The sequence below is a fragment of the Varanus komodoensis genome, unplaced genomic scaffold, assembly GCF_004798865.1.
Source record: "Varanus komodoensis strain SLA01 unplaced genomic scaffold, ASM479886v1 scaffold51, whole genome shotgun sequence".
Lineage (NCBI taxonomy): Eukaryota > Metazoa > Chordata > Lepidosauria > Squamata > Varanidae > Varanus > Varanus komodoensis.
Window position 1 is genome coordinate 5,552,213 of NW_025336100.1, and position 15,232 is coordinate 5,567,444.

The 15,232-nt window shown below is 40.8% G+C and overlaps 1 protein-coding gene across 4 annotated transcripts in view; it reads right to left on the reverse strand.

Moving 5' to 3' along the window:
• TANC2 (tetratricopeptide repeat, ankyrin repeat and coiled-coil containing 2) overlaps window positions 1-15,232 on the reverse strand; it is a 331,148-nt gene that overhangs the window by 27,241 nt on the left and 288,675 nt on the right. For all 4 annotated transcript variants that reach the window (XM_044447243.1, XM_044447244.1, XM_044447242.1 and 1 more), the window contains 2 exons: window positions 9,829-9,922; window positions 5,144-5,277 (listed from right to left, as the gene is read on the reverse strand). In XM_044447243.1, the coding sequence (XP_044303178.1) occupies window positions 5,144-5,277; window positions 9,829-9,922 (228 nt within the window). The remainder of the gene's footprint in view (window positions 1-5,143; window positions 5,278-9,828; window positions 9,923-15,232) is intronic.

Consider the following 15,232-nt stretch of genomic DNA (forward strand, 5'->3'; position numbering starts at 1 on the left):
TTTGAAGATTTAGAAAGGTTTAACATTATAATGTTGAAATATATGTCATCAGCTAGGATTTGCTTCCAATACAACAATTCAACATTCAACAATACAATGTTGTTGTATTGTTAAACCATCCAAGGATGGTCTAGAAAAGTTTTAAATAGATAGATAATTACTTTGCAAAAGCAATTAATTCACTGAAGTATACCCAACAGGCTCGATCAGAATGACTCTCTGAGCCAGCACAGAGTGGGTTGTTGAACCCAAAATAGCGACTACTTCTGGAAACACTCCTTTTGAGTATGTCTGAGTCCCATCCTGCTGGGATGGTCCTTCTGGAAGCAAACACACCTTTTTTCTGTACACCAACCCTCTAGTTGGCTAGCCTTCCTCTCCCAAGGCCACATCATGGGGTCAAGAGTTGTACTAGCTGCATCTGGCTCTGAGAACTCTTCTTCCATACCCCCTCCTGACAGTTTTACATCTTGGTTATTTCCAGAACTTGTCTCAACACCTGGAGAAGCCTTAAAATAAGCTCCTCTGCTTCTCCCATCTCTAAGTCTGAAGCCCCAAATTCATAGACTCCCTTCGCCGCCTCCTCTTCTTCCTCTGACTCAGAGTCCAGATTGGGATGTCCTGGGAGTGCATGCTAAGCACAAAGGCCTCTCCCATTCTCAATAACATATCCAATTCATTCTAAGTCACAGGATCTGCAAAACCTTCTGTATAAGGGTAGATTATTCTAAAGGAAATCACAATTCTAATTAAAAAGGGGCAAAAATCTTAATCACTATCTTCTTTAAATCTTATATTTTTAGCTGACAGTTCCATTTCATCCAGCAGAAGCTCCCTTCAACAACTCATGGATCCTTGAAGTACTGGCCATGACCTCTGTTTTTCAATGGATATTACTAGAGATTCGTCTGGATAAACAATATGGTTTGTTTGCAGATGCACTGGCTTTCAGTCCCTCACCTAATTTCTTCAAGCAAACTCTCCAGCCACTATTTCCCCTTTTCAGTAACATTGGAGGGAGTCCAACCTCCATTTTTTCTGATTGTATCCAAATATCTGACGTTAATTGTTTGCAGATTTATCTGCTTTGCTCTCTCTCCTCAGTGTCTCAAAACTAATACTCTAGTCTCTCTCCCCCCCTCCCCACCCCCATTTAAGTGTTGGGAGAACTCTAACCTCATTTCCCTCCAAAGAATCCTTGTGTCCAATGCTTATCATTTTGCAGGTGCATCTGTCTTCTCCTCTAGTGCCTCCAAACCAAACTTTTCCTTGTTTTTCTATAAGCTCCTATCTCCTGTGCTCCAGATGGACAACAGCCACTCTTTGGTTCATCCACGGTGAAGCTCCCAAGGCTCCAAAATGGAAACACCCCTATGTGATGCCCTGCCCTTAACCCATCCACCCCCCAGCTGCAAAGCCAGAAACCAAGGGGTGGGGGGAATGCATGGTCAGAGTTGGAGAACTAGTACTTATGGTGAACTAAATGAGGACAGCTGCTTGAAAGGTAGAAAAAGGAACAGGACCCAGTTTCAGCATCAACTCAATTGGGAAAGACTCAAAGTCCAGATGCTGGAGGCCCGTAGGCTAAAGGATGTGGGAAAAGGTTGGCTGCAGCTACAGGGACCCTCCATTCACTTTATTGACTTATTTTATAATTAAATCAGGATTATACATTGTTTAGGGGTATACTGAATTCTAGCATAAGCATCTTCATAGCACGATTAATCTGCCCTCACCAGGTGGTTTTTGTCTCTAAATGATGGATAATACAGAGGGTCTTTTCTTTGGAATTTGTAAAAGAGGAATCTAGGTATCTTTTATTTTTCTTCATGCAGAAGAAACTTATGACAGGGTGAAAAGCAGATATTTATCTTACTTGCTTTTTTTTTTTTTTGGTAAGAAATTTGTAAATTTTATGCAGGCTATATATGACTAACCAAGGGCTACAAGAATATAACAACATACGGACTTACTGTATAGCCCTGGAGGATAATAGTTACATAGGTTAAGATTTTACTAGACAGCATAGATATTTATTTAAAAAATCTTCTTCAGTAAACCACAGGAAAGTCTACACATGCATCAGAAACAGAAAGTTTATTAAAGCAGTTATATTCAGTTGGGATAAATGAAAATACCACTGCATTTCTCCATGGACTTCAATTATCAACTATCTATAGGGAAAATTTTAACTTACAGGGAGAAGCTGTGGTTTGGAAGTATATGAATGTTATCAGTATTCTGGATGTCATAAGAAATGATACATGTACCAAAAGTGGAAATGGTAGTGCAGAGATGGCAGTAAGATCAAACCAGAAGCACCCTCATTGGTTGCAAGTGCTACAACTGAGAACTCATATAGTGCAGCATTTGAGAAGTAACATATTAACAAGTGAACAAATCAGATTAGAAAAGGAATTGATTGCAGAGAAAATCTCTAAAAGGCAACTAGGATTATTTATGCAAAAATGGAACAGGCAACAGAGAGGTTATGAGCTACTGAGTGATGAACGGAAATATATTTGCACTCAAGGAATGGCAAAATCTTATATCATTGATATGAAAGAAAGCTGTTATAAACTAACTTATGGGTAACATCTAACCACAAGGACATTGTATAGAATGTATCCAAATATGGGGTTTGAGGCATGCTGTTAAGTATGGAGCCAAAAATGCAAGTACAATCCATATTTGGTGTGGATATTTGGAGAGCCAGTGTGGTGCAGTGGTTAAGAGCATGGGACTGGGACTCAGACGATCTGGGTTCTAGTCCCCGCTCAGCCATGGAGCCAACTGGGTGACTGGGCCAGTCACAGACTCTCAGCCCAACCTACCTCACAGGGTTGTTGTTGTGGGGATAAGATGGAGGAGGAGCATGATGTAAGCTGCCTTGAGCCCTTGTAGGAAAAAGGCAGGATATAAATCGAAAAGTAAGTAAGTAAGTAAGTAAGTAAGTAAGTAAATAAATAAATGGTGAGACTGTTTGAAGATATGATGGTTCTATTTGCTGATGAGGATTACTGGTGAAACTATCCCAGGATATTTTAATGATAAGGAAGACTAGATGGGTTAGAGAACTAGTAAAAAAGAAAGAAGGAAGAAAAGTATTTTCTCCTAGAAAGTAGCAAAAGATACATGAAACAAGCTTGAGCTGCTGCCACCTCCTCCACTTCTGAGTTTTCATTCTTCCATGGTGCAACGTCAGCTGTAACAGTAGCTTCTGCTTGTTTGCTGTTTGCTCCCAGCCCTTGGGGGTGCAGCTGTATTGGGGAGAATGTGAGGATGTTCCATGGCTGACTGATGTCTGTTTCTCCTGTGAGTGAAAGAATGTGAAGACCAGATGGCAGTTGTGGGGGCCGGAAGTGGAAAGAGGTGGGAGTGGCAGCAGACAAAACTGCCTCAGTGCTCATTGGCTCTAGGGAGGGGACAGAAGAGAACAGGAATCCAGAGGTGGCAATAGCATGCCAACCAGGAATCGGTGCCTGTAGCAACTGTCTCTTCACAGCCTCTCATGGCAGTCTTGCTCTTGTTCTAGAAGGGTTAGAGCTTTGCTCTTTCCCCTTTTTCCTGAAAGGTGGGAATGGGGCCTGAGATGGTGGGTACGGGGGTGGCAGGGCAGCCAACCTTAGATTATGGAATGACAGATAGCAAAAATGTAGACATTTTATTTTCACTATAAAAGATGAGAGAAATATAAAATACACTTAACTTGCAGATACAAATGAACAATTTAAGCATTATTCAAACTTGTATACTATCGATAGTGAAGTTTCCCCCCACATTTTGATTTTCATAGAATCATAGAATTGAAAGGGGTCAAGAAAGCCATCAGATCTAACCCTTTGCTCAGTGCAGGACTCCAACTATCCCTCTCAGATTTCTGTGTCTGGTTTCTTCACAATGCAAGTTTCTTTCTCCTTGTATATGGAGTAAATTAGGAAAATGATTATGAGTATGACTACATATGTATGCCTATTTTGAAATAACAACAACAACAACAACAACAATAGAGCCTAAGTCCATGGGTCATTCCAGCCATGCCTTCATTTACCTACAAGTCAGTGGGAACAGACTGGAATCATGTTATAGGGATAGGGAACTTAAAAGAGTTACATGGAAAATGAAGTGTGAATTGCCTAACTGAGATCTGGCTAATGAAATTTTCTACATATGTAGACGAATCTGACCAAAATGAAATTGGAATATTTGGCATATTTAGGAAAAACAAGTTCCTACCATTTCTGAGCCACAGGTGTGTTTTAAATATGTTAGGCATTCTTTACATATGAAGCACACAAAGGAAGTTATTTGGTATGAAATGCTCTCTTGGCAGCAGGTCAACTCAGCCACTTGGTTCCTTGGCTCACAAGAGCTATCCGGTTACGGCACATCTTACACTCCTAAGCTACAGAAAATCACTCATGCATCCAAAAGCCTCTGTAAGTGAAATTCAGAGAGACCTGGACACTCACTTAGGGTTGGGATGAACTCTTTCAAAATCCATCCCTCTAGCACTCACAAACTTCCTCTCATGCTTGGCCCAGTCCTGCAAAGTGAGCAGAGCCAAGAAGTCTATGAATACTTGTAGACCCTTAGCTATGCAACTGGCAACCTTCCCCACCAAGAATGACTGCAGCACGTAGAAAATGGGTGCTACGAGTAGTGTGCCAGGCACTCTTCCTGGTGACCAAACTTCTTTCCCACTCACTGCTACTAGCAGCAGTGCATGTAGGAAAGGGTTGTTGCTTGCACAGCACATGAGGCTTGATTCTAGGTGAGTACCCTGTGAATGCTAGGCATGTTTGCCGAGAGTTGGACTCTGGGTCACTATAAAGTAGACTGGAGTCTGGGGAGCCAAGGCCAGGGAATCCAATGGATTCCCATTCCTAAACAGATTCCTTCCACATCCCTATATGCACTTATGCTTTTTACAAAGATGCTGTATCAATTATGAGTTGCTGAGGTCATTCCCAGAACATCTCCATAGGCAGAAATTTTCTTCTGTGAGCATCAGTGAAGATATCTCACAAAGACATTACTCCTGTGTGCTGTTAGTAATAAAAGAATTGTCCCCAAGAATCTGCACTGTATATTTACTTGTTACTTCAGTTTCCTATTTCAGACTTGCTCCCATTTCTCTTACCTGCCAATGGCCTTGTCTAACAGTGCTGAACAAGGGAACAACCCCACGGCGGTTAGGTTGGGCAACAGCTGCTCCTTGCTCAAGAAGCAGTCGACAAACATCCAGCTTGCCTCGTCCTGCTGCAGCAGTCAGAGCTGGAAAAGTGAAAAGACTGATTAGAATAAAGGTCATCTTGAGAAAAACATCTGGTTTATGACTTCCAGCTATGGGATGATACATGCCTAAGAACTGTGCACTGTTAAAAATAAGAACAATCCCTGCTTAAGGCTTACAATCTACTTTCAGAAGAAAAGAAACCTGAGAAAGGAAGGAGAGGATTGTGCTTGTTGAACAGTGAAAAATTCAGGCTGCCATTTCTAAGACTTACCTAAGAGATAAGGAGCGGGGCATACCTTGCTAGGACAATGTCTGTGTCATTTATGGCAATTGATGGATGTTAACTAATAAGAAAGGAGAAGTCACAATCTCTGCATCCAGGGAAGAGGCTCCTACTGATTATTTTGTTCACTTTAACTCCCACTATTGTTTCAAAACTAAAAAGCATAACAAATATTTATCTGAAACTTGGGAAAATGTCCAAGTTTTTTTTCTGGCATTCTAAGAATAGGAATATGTCTAAAGTACCAAATATTGGTAGAATCTTAAGTTATTTTATTTAATAAATATGTCCACTTGTAATACTTTCCACTGTAAGCATTTGGTGATAAGTACAGCTACATTTCCATTCTACAAGATGAAGAGCCCTGTTTAACTTAAGAACATCTTACCAAAATGTTGTTTAATTAAAACAAAAAATCAGAGAGGACATCATGTTAGCGTTAGCCTATATGAACCTTACAGCACTTTAAAGACTAACTAAATCATTATGGCATATAATTTTATGAAAGATCATGGCAAAATTATTTGATACTCTTGTAGGTTGGACTAGAGACTCTTTCTTGTTAAAAAGATAACACTCCAAAAAGCTCCATTGTCTGCACTAAAAAATAGTGTAGTTTCCTAGCACAGAAACCATCAAGTACCAGGTAGCATTTCATGGTAATGTCAACATTCCTTCAATTGTTGATAAATTAGACCTGTTCCCAAAGTGTTGACAAGTAAATGCTGCATTGCAGGAAATCACATGGCTTCAGTAAACGTATCCTAGACACCTGTTGAGTAAAAGGTTAACTAGAAGGCTGAAAAAAGGGTTAACAAGAGAGTTTGAAAATAATGGAAAAATTGAAAATAATGGAAAAATAATTTGCAAATTAGCTACTCATGCAGAGCATGCAGCATACATCCAGTTCAGCATGGATTTTGTTTGTGGGAATGGATGACATCTTGATTAGTTAATTTCCCCTGGCTCAAACAAGGCTTTTTCTACATTGCTGTAATACTTGTACACCATTGTTTAGTTGCTGCTGCTGCTGTCTCCAGTGCGTCCCCAAGCTATGTGCTCTTTTTACCCAAGGTTGTAACAACTTTGTAAAACCAAATTACTTAACTGCATAACCCAGGAATTATGGCACTATGGCTACTATGTGATCTAAGCTCCAAAAGGGGAATTGATGAGGATGTTTCCATAGCTGAGTTTGTAAGTTTCCACAGCATCCTTTTCCTTGGTTTATGAAGGGTTTTCCTGAAGAATTCTAAAGGTTGTCATAACCTAGGCTGGACAAAAAGGTAAGAACTGTTGCTTGTTGAGTTTGCTGTTTGTCTCAGATAATAAGTGTTTGCTCCAAACAAGAAAGTGCTTGCTTTGCTTAGGAAAGAAAGCTGTATCAGTATGTAGAATCATGTTTACTATAAAAAAGAGGAACCAAGAGTAGCTCAGGGCCTCAGTTTAGAAACACCCACTGTGTGCTATTTATTTTGCAAAATAAATTGGGCACTTTTTGGATAGCCAGCTCTATGGGTCAATCCCCCATATCTTCCACAGGAATAAGGTGGTGCTCCATGTAGTATCACCATTCATTTAAATCAGAACATTGCTTTGCCTGCCTCTTTCCTTCCTGGTCCAATCTGATGGAGTCTATGCTACATACTGTGGACACGCGTAGGGCACTCTTCCACTCTGGGACTGAATCTTTCAGGCAGTCACAGAGATTTTCCTTTTGCTATGGTAGCAGACATAGAGAGCACCCTATCTCCTTAAAAGGGTTAGCAGCTTGGGTGAGGTGGATCATATCACTAGCATATAAGTTGGGACAGCAACTCCCAGTTAGATTCAAGGCACATTTGCCAAGAATGATGGCAACACTGACTGCCCAGCATGTTAAGAGCACTCTACTGGACCTCTGCAGAGCAGACATCATTGATCTTTGTCAACCACTACAAGCATGAGAGCTCTGAATTCGTTCCAAGTTCCTTGAGTCTTCAGTGTACCACAGTGGGCTCCCCATTTGTATAGGGAAACATTCATCGTAACTGTGAAGACTGGTTCAGGAGGGGCAAATGGAATCCCTCTTAACAAGAGATCATGGTGCATCCAGCAGCCACGACTGGCACAGACTGGTTCCAACATCTAAAAGTGCTACCACTGTGGGTCATCCATGGGATGATAGGTATGAGCAAAACAGAGTTATAGTGGTCACATCTTAAGCCTGACCAATGGCTAGAATAACCATGAATCCAAGTAGCCACTGAATCTGGAGAGCTATCACCACACATTGGCTGCACAGCATGGAGAAAATCTCAATCACTGTCATAGCTCTTGACTCCTTTGCCAAGATGGAGTCTAGCCATGTTCCAATGGAGAAGACAGATCGGGAATGGGAAGGAACATATCTTTCTGCAGAGTCCCAGACTATGGGAAATGTCTCTTCCAACCAGGAAATGGAGGAAGTGCCTGTGAGAATGCTCTAGAAATATGAAAATATGCATCCTATAGGTCAGTGGATGCAAGCAAGTCTCCACTTTGAAGCAAGAGCAAAATGCTCTGCAGGCTGACCATACTGTCTTTGTCAAAATAAAGGTGTACAAGTCCCTTATTTCCAGGATTGATTGAAGTTCTTCATACCATGAAGTATCTGAAGAAAAAACCAAATGGAGTCTCAGAGATGGCAACTGGCTCTATTGCTTCCCTGAAGAGTAGAGACTCTGTCTCTTCAAGTAGGGCTAGAGAAGAGGCTGTGCTTCTTACAGTACTGAGAAGAGGGAGGGTGAGGTCCCTATGCTGCTCAATTAGGTGGTTGCAACGAGCATCCAGCTTCTCCCCAGTGAAATGCTGGTACCACACTAAAGTGGTCTGGTAGTTGGCCACTTAGACTTCCAGAGCAAAGGAGGAATACATGAGTCTCTTCAAAGAGTCCAGCTGGCTTTACTCCTTATTATGGTATGACCTTCCTTGTGCTGATTCCACAACAGTGAAATTTTGTTTAGGGTGCATCCTGTCAGCTCAGGCTACAGAAGTAGGGTGGACAGGGGAGGAGAGTCCTTCTGATAACCAAAGCCCATATGGATTTGGACAATGGTACCATCAGTTCTGGTTCCAGAATAGCTGAGATCAATGTCTTCTTTGTGGCCAGATCTGAATTATGTTCCTTGGAGTGCCGTTTTCATTTGGAACCAGAAGTGTTAATTACCTTATTTATTATTTATTTTATTTAAAACATTTTTACCCTGCCCTTCCCGATAAAATGTCACAGGACGGCTTACAATAATTAAAAACAGTAATAATAATAATAATAAATGTACAATCAACAATGATGATACAGTAATTAAAACAATAAATAGTAAAAATAAATAAATCACATTCATAAAAAGAAAAAATAAAATGCGACTGTAATCTTAAACATCTTAAATCCTTGATTCTTAAAATGATGGTTAAATAAAAAGGTAAGTCCTCTTGGCCAACTTCTTTGCCTTCTTCAGGCTCAGGGATCTTCACAGAGATGTTGTTGGTGACTGGCTCAAAGCATGGGTGCTTGCTGTAGGAGGTGTGGATTGAGGCAAGGAGGCAGCCTCAGATGCCGATAGGCAGCTTGTCTCTGGTGCCCTGGCAACATCAACTGTATGAAGAGTCTCGTTCCATAATTCTGTGTGAAAGCAGTCCTGGTGTTTCCTAGCTTGTTTAATGAAGGCCATGCAAATTGGACATTGGTCCACCTGATGACCCTCACTAAGATGAAACACAAAAAGTGAGTGCCTACGTGTAGGCAGGAGTTTACTGCCACACCTCATTTATTTGTGAAATGCAGCCTTTGATGTCATCAGTAAGTAGAAGAAAAAAGGAGATGTTGAAAATAGTGAAAGATAAAGTTCAGCAGGAACTGGAATAGCTGGAGTGATCTGGAAAATGGATTTCTTTTTGTCTTTTGTAAAGTAAGGAAAAATGGGTAATGGGTTGACAATAATAAGAGGAAAAGATCAAGCGATAGAGAGATAGGAATAGATCAAGAGAGAAATGTTTGCTAAGGAAGAAAGGTATAGAAAAATGCTTAGTAGCTCACCTAAAAGAAAAAGATGAAATTCCCAAGGCTCAGGTGAAAATGGTCAAAGAACTGAGGAAGAGGGGGAACTCCTCTCATATTTAATGGATGCCAGGGTGGGGAGGGGTTCCCACCAAAATGCTCTTAGCTGTACAATGAGCTTGACAACAGGCTCCATGCAGGTATAGAGCCCATATGTGTGATGCACAGAGACCACAAAGAAGACCCAATATTTCTCAGTCAATCAACAGGAGGAAAGGCTATAAAATTTACCTGTCTCTCCCCAAAGAGTGTCAAAACTGTTGATTTGTGCTCTTTCTACCTCTTCCTCATCTTTTTCTGGGAGATCAAGCAGGTAGGAGACAATCTAAAAACAAAGAAACTTGTCAGTTTATGAACTCTACACTTATTAAAAATATGCTGCTGATATATGAAAGAAAGTAAATTTGGAACAAAACAGGAGTGAACACAATTTCTATTTGGGATTTGTGCCCAAAGAAAATGGGTTTCCCAGCCCCAGTAAAATAATTATTTACCTTTAAAAGCAAACACACTCCCTATAGCATTGGAAACAACTGTACAAAATGAGACTTTACAAAAACAGAGTCCCAGAAAATTAAAAGGCTGTCAAGTTTTACGGGGGAAAAAAGTCTCACACAGTATGGAAATTCTATAAAAACATGTGAAACCTAATTTACTAGAGTGGCACCCTAGCCTACATGCTAACTTTAGTACGTCACTGTGCTTTTTCCTAGGAAAAAATAAGATTGCCATGATTATTTAGTAATAACAAAAATTATTAATCTATTTCAGGGGTAGACAACATCATGCTGCTCTCCAAATGTTTTGAAGTGTAAATCCTATCTACCCTGGCCAACACTGACAGTGGTGAGAAATTGTGGAAGTTGTGCTCTAAAACATTTGGAGGACTCCCTAACTCTGCTCTAATACATGGGAGGGAAGACTTGGGGAGGGGGATTTGAAGTTTGCAGCATTAGAGTTTTACCAGAACCCCCGGATCTACCAGTTGCATCCTAGTGTTAAAAACATACACTTAGACTTAAAGAATATGTTATCTCTGAGCTGTTCCTGAGCATATGAATTTGTTTTCAGCAGTATCTAATTTGGTCTGTGCACACATGTGTGTCTTGATAATGTAAACTGGGCTTTAAAAGGCCTTGTTATTATTGCAGTTGTTAAAACTGTCAGAAATCTTTACCAGTCAACCAATCCTGAAGCTTGCCATGCTCCATGAAAGGCGTGGGAAGAGGAAACAACAACTCAAAGAATGAAGCTCTATACTTCCTTTCACATCATGTTACATTTAGTATTCCCTTCCTACAATGCTTGAGGACACCATAGGAATCAGTGAATCATAGAATAATAGAATAGTAGAGTTAGAAGGAAACAAAAAGGTCCCTTCTTTGGCCCAGTGCAGGACTTGAAGTTAAACTATCCTTCTCAGATGAAAATGTCCAGCTGCAATGTGAACATCTCTAGCCCACAACCTTCCTAGGTAATCGGTTCCATTGTCATACTGCCCTAACGGTCAGGAAGTTTTGAATTGCAACTGGAGTCCATTATTCTGTGTCTGGGGTGATTGAGAAGAGATCATGGCCTTCCTCCTTGTGACAGCCTTTCAAGTTCTTATAGAATCTCAGTCTTCTCTTCTCAAGCCTAAACATGTCCACTTCTTTCAATCTCTCCTCATAAGGCTTTGTTTCCAGTGCCCTGATTATCTTTTTTGCACTCCTTTGAACCTTTTCTAGCTTGTCTACATCTTACTCAAGCTGTGGTGCCCAGAACTGGACACAGGACTTCAGATAAGGCCTAACTAGTGTTGAGTAGAGGATAACTAGTTCTACCTAAAAGTAGGTATCTGCCTTTGTCATTTGTTATCACTTTGCCATTCACATTGAGTAGCTGAACCCCCATTACAGGGACAGATGTGAAGAAGGCTTTTTTTTTTTTTTTTTTTGTTGCTGCTTTTAGCATTCCTTGCTAACCTCAGTTCATTCCTAGCTTTAGCCTTCCTGATGCTGTTCCTGCAATTCTGTTCTACTTGCTTGTACTCTTCTTTTGTAGCTTGGCCTACCTTTTACTTCCTATACATGTCCTTGTTTTCAGATTAGCTCTAAGCTTTTTGTGAAGCTACATGGGCTTCCTCTGTTGTCTTCTACCTTTTTTCCTTGTTAGAATTGTTTGCAATTGTGCCTTTAGAATTTCCTTAAAAAAAAAAAAAAACCTCTGGCCATCCTGGACTCCTCTTCTCATTAGAGTCACTTGCCATGGGATGTTACTTATCATCGTTCTGCATTTATGAAAACTGGCTTTCCTAAAATCCTGGCCCTTACTTCCTTTAAAATCCAGAATTCAATTGCTTGGTAATAGGATGGGATATAAATGCTTGTAATTAATTAATTAATTAATTAATTAATTAATTAGGAAGGCACAGTCACTTTCCTTAGAGTTCATAACTACACTTTATCCACTAGGTCATTCCTGTTGGTTACAGTCAAACCAAAGACAGCCATTCTTCTATAGTTTCTTCTTCCACTTTCTGTAGGGGGAAATTATCAGCAACACATATCAGGAATTTCTTGGAGGGGACAAGTTTGGCAGAATTTCTCTCTGACAGGTATCAAGGAAATTGAAATTCCCAATAATGATGAAATCATGCCCCCTTGAAACACTGGCGATTTGCTTTCCAAAAGTTTCATCCTTCTCTTCTCCTTACTGGGTGGTCAGTAACAGACTCCAACTCTATGTTCTTTTTATTTTTTCCTGCATTTATATTAATCTAGATGCTCTCAATGGAGATACTAAGGTCATCCTCCTGTATTTCTGTGCAGTGATATGTATCTTTAACATGTTGCGTAACTCCACCTCCCTTTCTGTTCTTGAACCAGTTATATTCCTCAGTTGCTGAATTCCAGTCATGAGAGTCATCCCACCAAGTTTCAATTATATCCATCAGATCATATTTGTTCTCCTGCATTAAGAGCTCAAGTTGGGCTGTCTCTTCTCCATACTCTGGGCATTAGTATATAGATGTTGAGGTTTATGTTATTATATATGTGATTTATACCCTAGCTTTGTTCTTACATTTTTTGGAAGACTATCACTGTGTGCAATAAGACCTTCTCTCTCCATTGTGGTGCATAAGCCTTTGTCCATGGTGACCCCAAGGTGTATTTCTCCTTCCCCTGCAGGATTCGGTTTAAAGCCTTCCTGATAAACTTCATGCTTTGGTCAAACATCTTCCTTCCTGTTCTTGTAAGGTGCAACCCATCCCTTGCCAGCAGTCAATCTTCCAGGAGGTGTAGCTTATGGTGCTAGAATCCATATCTCTTACATAGACACCACCTTTGTAGTCAAACATTCACCTGGAGTATATTTCTTTCACTGTCTATTCTTCTTCCAAGAACTGGAAGAAAGAAAAAACTATCTGGACTCCAAAATTCTTGAATTTCCTTTCTAAAGCTTCAAAGTCTGATGAAATTTCTTCAAAGCTCTACTTGGTAGTGTCATTTGTTCTCACATGTATAAGAAGAAAGGGTTATGTGTCAGTGGGGTTTATGATCCTTGACAGTCCTTCAGTTACATCACCAAGCTGTCTTCTAGGGAGACAGCATACCTGATGAATGTCATGTCTAAATGAAATTCGTGTGTTTCCATCCCACAGAACAGGGAATCTCCCACAACTAATACTCTTTTTGTTCTTGTAGGCCTTGTGTCATTGCCACAACATGGTTGACCTTCAGTCTCTTGCTCAGTGTTGCAGAGGGTGACTTGTATTCTTCCACTGCAGGCTGCCCTCCAATCTCATCCTCGAGTAATTGAAAGCGGTTTGAGAGTTCCACTGCTTCCACTGGTGCAGTTCTTCTGCTTCTATCACTCTTTTTCATGGAGTTTTCTCCTCATTTTTCCATATCTCAGGATTCACCTCTTTTGTTCAAGCTCGTTGCTGCTCTTCAGTATAACACTTAGCAGTTGCAGTTCTACCACTCTGTCTGAAAACTCTTCAACTTCTCTTATTCCCTTGAGGGAGGACACTTGCTATTCTAGTGCTCTCACCTTTTCTTCTCACAGGGGTATTAGATTGTAATTGTTGCACATGTAGGTCATATTAACCTCAGGCAAGAAAACAAACATTGCACCAATGTTGCTGGTCACCACCACTTGGGAGTCTTCTTGGTCTGTACTTTCTGTTACCTTTTTGATTCTACCTTGCTGGTCCTGCTGTAACAAGCCATGCTTTCTCCTGTCTTCCCTGAAGGTTAACAACATGGTCCTACCAGTAAAGGAAGGAAACAAAGTGGGGAAAAGAACTAAGGGTGAAAAAAGAAAAAAGGGTTAGGGAACTCCTCCCTGTCCTTCCCACCAAATTCTACCACCAATGTTTTACAAGGAAGAAAGCAAAGAAAAAGAAAAGAAAGTTAGGGATCTCCCCCTTGACCTCTGCTGTCAAACCTCTGTTAGCTCTCCCTGGTCACTCACTCTCTGGGAGCTTGGTTGCTTGTATACAGTAATTCTTAGACTAGTGGGGGCAGCTTCCTCTGATCTGCTTAGCTAGGAGTCAGGAACCAGAATGAATCTCCCTGCCTACACAGCTGCTGAGAGTAATCAGGCCACTCCTCTTCAGTTGCAGCTCTCAGCAGCACATAATGAGCAGATGATCACCTGGGAGAGACAGTTCCTGGTCCTTTGCCTCTGCCTTTATCTCCTCTTCCATAATGATTCTGCTGCCAAACTCCTGTTAGCTCTTCTTGTTTGCCCGTTCTGATCAATCACTCTCTGTGAGTTTGGTTGCTTGTATACATTAGTCCCTAGACCACTGAGGCAGCTTGTTGTGCTCTGCTCAGCTAGGAGTCAGGAACCAGAATAAGGCTTCTGTGGCAGTGATGATGGAGCCCATTTCTTACACCTGTTTCATTTCTTCTCAGCAATCAGGGTGAGCAGGAGGCTTCAATATCTTAATACTGTCGAACCTTAGCAGAATCCATCTCTTTGGCAGTTGTGGTACGAAGGTTTTACAACTGGCAACCTTCCTCCACATCAGGTACAGCATCACAAAGGCTGCCGTGGAGGGCATGGAAGAGGGATACTGCTTGTTCACGCTGTTGTTCATTGCAGTGAATGTGCATGAGTGTGTGAATTTGAACAGTCTGTGATCTATATTGGCTGGGAATCTTTCAGTGGAGTGGAGGGGAGGGGTTTACACAGGGTTGATTCAATCCCTCCTGTGATTAAACATCTACATGAAGCCATTGTGTGGGAGCATCCAGAGTTTGGGGTACAGTGTCAGCAATATGCTTATAACATGCAGTGTCGCATCTTTTTTTTTTTTTTTTTTTCATTTCAGGCAATTGTAATGAAAATGTGCTGATCTTGGTAATGGACCAAATAGGAATTTCATTTCAGTTTGCAACTCACTCAAAAACACCCCGATCACACCAAATAATCCAAATAGGATCAAAGTTTTTTTAAATTCCTGTACTTGGGTTCACAAAATGCGTACTTCTAAAAATGTAGAGCTTTTAAAAAGCAGAACTTTCAAAAAGTACAGACTTTTCCATTTGAAGAACCAGCAGCAGCAGTAGCAGCAAATGAGAATGGAAGCAAGCCAGACCAAATTTTGAAGTGCTTTGAAGAACTTTGCTTTGGTAGTTCATCT